The 4,868-nt window shown below is 49.5% G+C and overlaps 2 protein-coding genes across 2 annotated transcripts; both read left to right on the forward strand.

The window, feature by feature from the left end:
* Positions 1-242: 242 nt before the first annotated feature.
* Positions 243-868, forward strand: TREMEDRAFT_62090 (uncharacterized protein; the record flags this gene model as incomplete). The annotated part of the gene is made up of 3 exons (XM_007004499.1): positions 243-312; positions 435-571; positions 593-868. 3 exons carry the CDS (start codon positions 243-245, stop codon positions 866-868), a joined length of 483 nt encoding a protein of 160 aa, XP_007004561.1.
* Positions 869-1,959: 1,091 nt separating this feature from the next.
* TREMEDRAFT_30502 (uncharacterized protein) lies at positions 1,960-3,123 on the forward strand (the record flags this gene model as incomplete). Its single annotated transcript, XM_007004364.1, has 1 exon — positions 1,960-3,123. A coding segment is annotated over one exon (1,164 nt), but the record flags the coding sequence as incomplete, so codon positions are not given.
* Between the last annotated feature and the right edge of the window lie 1,745 nt (positions 3,124-4,868).

Consider the following 4,868-nt stretch of genomic DNA (forward strand, 5'->3'; position numbering starts at 1 on the left):
GAATCGGGACCAGAGCTCGAGACGGCTCCAAGACGTCCTCGAAAACAGAAGTTCCCGACCCTCTACGTCCCGGAGACAAAACCCATCAGATGGAAACTGGGTCACAGACCCCGTTGCCATACATAGGGGCTGAGGCGAACCTCTCCGGGGCATGGAACTTCCAAGGGCTGTAGCTCCGCGGGCTTTCTTCGGCCGGAGTTCGTCTGTTGAGTGAAGTTGCAGAATTGGGACCGCAGCTCGAGATGGCTCCAAAACGTCCTTGGAAACGGAAGTTCTCATCCCGCTACGTCCCGAGGACGAAATCTGTTTCATGTAACCTGGATTACAGACTTCCGGGCCACCTATGAGGAGAGGTGGTTGGCTCTGAGGCATAGACTTCCGAGGCACGCAGCTCTGCAGGTGTTCATAGCCTCGAGTTCCGCTGCTGGGTGAAGTTGGACAATCGGGTCCGGAGCTCGAGATGGCTCCGAAACGTCCTTGGAAACGGAAGTTCTCATCCCGCTACATGCCGGGGACAAAATCTGTTGCATGTAACCTGGATCACAGACTTCCCGGCCACCTATGGGGAGAGGTGGTTGGCTCTGAGGCATAGACTTCCGAGGCACGCAGCTCTGCAGGTGTTCATCGCCTCGAGTTCCGCTGCTGGGTGAAGTTGGACAATCGGGTCCGGGGCTCGAGATGGTTCCGAGACGTCCTTGGAAGCGGAAGTTCTCGTCCCGCTACATGCCGGGGACAAAATCTGTTGCATGTAACCTGGATCACAGACTTCCCGGCCACCTATGGGGAGAGGTGGTTGGCTCTGAGGCATAGACTTCCGAGGCACGCAGCTCTGCAGGTGTTCATCGCCTCGAGTTCCGCTGCTGGGTGAAGTTGGACAATCGGGTCCGGAGCTCGAGATGGTTCCGAGACGTCCTTGATAATGGAAGTTTGTATTCTAAGTACCACCTCAGAGCCAGAATTGGTTCATATCCAAAGTCAGTCTTCTGAGTGTTATCACACAGCTTCTGTTTCTTGGATTGGGGTGGTCCTTGAAGTGAAGTTGCAGGGTTATCGTCTAGTAACAGACTGAATGTGAAAGTTTATCACAGCTGGGTAATGCTGCTGTGCTACAGAGAACTTGATGTTCTGGCCTGAGCTCCCTGTTGCCAGTGTTGAAGTGTTTGACTACTGAAGGGGGAGCAGGAGCGCAATGGTGTGCGGGTGTTAATTAAATTGATTTTGTTTTCAGTAGCTATGCTTGAGCTTTGGTGAAATTGTAGGGGTGATCAATGGGCTGTAAATGAAGGGACGGTGGATTATCATACTTTGTAACATTTGGCATGCATCATGTGTCTTTTGGGGGCGCTGACGAAGAGACTAAGATATTACATACACAATTTTAGCCGGCAAGGTGGACTCGCCCCCCACCCCCGTGCCCAAGAACAACACTCCAATACATTACAAGTGAGTTTTGGGACCCATGTGCTGGGATTATGCTGAGGGTAGACAACAAACAAATAAACAATCATTAAATCAATACGCCACAAAGATCATCACATTACTACTATTATGTGAGTACGGCAGTGGGACAAAGGTATTGGGTTGACCTATAGTTGCAATCTGAAGCTACTAGCTCATTCTGAAGTGACAAATCTGTCAAAAAACGTTGGTGAAAGCATATTCTTTGGACGTAAAATTGATCAGCAGGACATGGCCAAACAGTCAGCCAGTCAGGCTCCCTTGAGGAGATCGTCTCGTCTAGCAAAGCCCAAGCGCGCTGTGATTGACTGCATTCTTCTACCAGCTCGAAAGCGGAGAAGTGTTCCACGAGAAAGAACACCAGAGGTCATATCCCTCCCAGTTGAAGAGACGGTACCTCCAGTTGAACAAGATGCAACGGGACCAAACCCTGGTGAAATACAAGAACCCACTGTCCAAGCAACACCAGCACAACCATGGAGGTTGCAATTACTGTCCACTATGGGTGTTCAAGGTGAAGACTTTCTGCTTGATATCGAAAACTATCGCCCGGACCCGCTTGATGTTGACAAGTGGGAAATCTCAATGTCGCCAGATGGGTACCAAACAGAGTTTGACAGTCCCCTTGCAATGGTACAACTAGCATCACACATGCCCAACCGCTCGTTTTCGATTGACACTGCTGGTGGTTGGATGCTGCTTGCCAGTTCGGTACATCAGATCTGGGTTGACCAGAGAGTTAAAGGGAGGTTCTTTAAAGCGCTTCAGCGAAGACAAACCGTGCAGCCGGGTAAACACAAGTATCAAGCGAGCATGGGAAGGGTACTCGTGCCGGTCTCAGTATTTGTACACTGCTTGAGAAGAGCAGGATGCAGGACACTACGTATAAAGGCATACGGCCAGAAGCTGCAGATGTTGGACCGGTACATCACCCGGGAGCCAGCTCAAGTTGACCATCCGCAAGCCAAGTGGAACCAGTGGGATATCGGGAGGACATTTAAGACCGCTTACATATGGTTGTGGGCTCCGGTACAAGGCAACGTTCCTCGAGCAAAAACATATGCCATGGTCATCCCAGCGTCTGGAGACTTTGGGTCAGTACGTCTGGATATCAAGTATGGTGGACATGAGCTTTCAGTCAAGGTATACCCTCGTCTGGTACATGTGATCAAGTCATTTAACAGTCGCCTCGAAGGAGTAGTGCCAAAGACAGTATTTGGGTTGAGGAGCAGGGGAAAGGCTGCTCAGGAGGTCATCAATGATCTCTCAATGGTAGATGAGGAACAGATGGAGGGGTTCAGGATAGAAGTTACGGTGCAGGCAGCAAGCTTGGCGGACGCAAGGACAATTGTAACTGCAACACCCTTCCTCGATCCCCGATTCTGGATCAACCCAAGTTCAGTTGACCCCCAGCTGGAGTACTTGAAACTAGATGCCAAATTATTGAACAAAAAGACGTTGCTGTCTAATGCAAATTCTGTCTACACTAGAGCCCAAGTCGCAGGAATCTTTGATGGTGCCAACACAAACAAGCCTTCTCGAAGGCAGATCCAAGGACTGACAGATGTGCTCGCTTCTTTTGGGTGGAATGCCGATGTCCGAAAACCGACCAAGTCAGCAGACAAAGAGGCATGGTGGCTTGATTCGGAACCTGACAAGGTGGAGATGGACATCCTCACTTGCCTGCTCACAAAATATCCAACAGACAAGTCTAGACTCGAGTTGATAGAAATCTTCAGGAGACGGTCAAAATGCGGCTACGTACCATGTCAGCTTGACCCAACGGACGATAGACATAGGTATCAGCTGAAGGGAAGAGCACCTCTTCGACTTCGATGTGGGTTCAAGGAATGTCACCACCACATCAAGGGTGGGGAGATAGTCAGATGGATCACCAAGCTGGCAACAGATGGGATGATAACAAAGGATGCCCTAGGCATCTTCCCCAACGAGGATCAAGAATCAGAGGAGCCTGAACCTGTAGAATATGATGACGAGAGGATCAAACTCATAAGGCCAAGGTTCCACCTTCCTCGAAGAGACGAACTTATCAGACTGCCCATACATCCGGTCCTTCTACACACTCGATGGACAAAAGGCGATGGTAATTGCATGTTCACAGCATTTGCAATGGCTTTTGGAGGTATCAACACCACACACAAGACAGTCAGAAGGGCAGCAATAAGCTGGGCCAGGAAGAACCGGGATTTCCTTGAGCCGTTCATGGAAGATGAGGATGGGCTGGATGGGTATCTGCATGAGATGGCACAATTGGGAACATGGGGAGATCACATCATGCTTGAGGCGCTATGTAGGACTTACAAGGTGGCGGTGGCAGTGCTGAAGAAAACAGAGAGCTGGGAGCTGGTATGGATCAAGGTAGGAGAGTTTGGTCCTGAAACAAGGTTCATCCCATTGTACCTACAAGAAGAGCATTATGAGAATCTGGTGTCTTTGGAGGATGTCTATCAGAGGTAGGATAATGGATGGTGAATTTGGCCTTAGGATGGAAATAGACTTGTAATATGTACATTATTGTAGTAGTGGTCGCTGCCCCCTTTGCAAGGTTTTCCTCCGGGCTTTGCCCGGTTTCCTTGAAAAGTGCAAGTGATTCACAATGTATGTTTGAGATGCATCAGATGTACCATTGCACAGTCATTAACATTACATGATGGAAGCTCATCCACACTGACAACAGGCAAAGGTCCAGCAGGAATCATCTTGGAGTGAAAGAAAAAACCAGATTTGCGAAGAGTTCAATTCACCACTACCTGTGACTGGTTGTAGCACCGTGAATTTCTGGCCCCTCCCAAATTTGGTTTCTGAGGTCAGACTGTGAGTGCTGCAATGTATGGATGCGTCCACCCGACTCACAGCTGTGGGCATTGCACAGCAAAGACTGCAAGGTTTTGAAAAAATTGGTGGACTTTGCAATGAAATTGATTACTGCATGAACTTTGAATGCACATGTGGCCATCAATACTGGGCCCCCCACTTCTACTCTTGCGGATCCTGAATCTCCACAGTCAGATCTATCCCCTGGTACTACATACTGACACCTTCTGACATTTGACAACAAAACCAGAGGAGTTTTCAAAAATCGACCAAATTTTAGCAAAAAATCATACCCCAGCCAACTTTGACTGGCTCTAGCGCACTCAATACTTTGCCCCCAGTCCAGGTCTTTGTAGATTTGGAATCTACACGATCAGAGCTTTCTACTGGTATAGCATACATCCCCCTCCCGGCCCTGGACGAAAAACCCCCCCCCCCAGGATCGCGCTGTAACCCCCTAGTTTCCTAACGGTATAGCATAGTCCTGGTTTACGTGCCTGGACGGAAAACCCCCCCCCCAGGACCGCTCTGTAACCCTGATCTCAGCTTTCCAATGGCTTAGCATACTCACATCT

Source organism: Tremella mesenterica (genome assembly GCF_000271645.1).
Source record: "Tremella mesenterica DSM 1558 unplaced genomic scaffold TREMEscaffold_5, whole genome shotgun sequence".
Classification (NCBI taxonomy): Eukaryota; Fungi; Basidiomycota; class Tremellomycetes; order Tremellales; family Tremellaceae; genus Tremella; species Tremella mesenterica.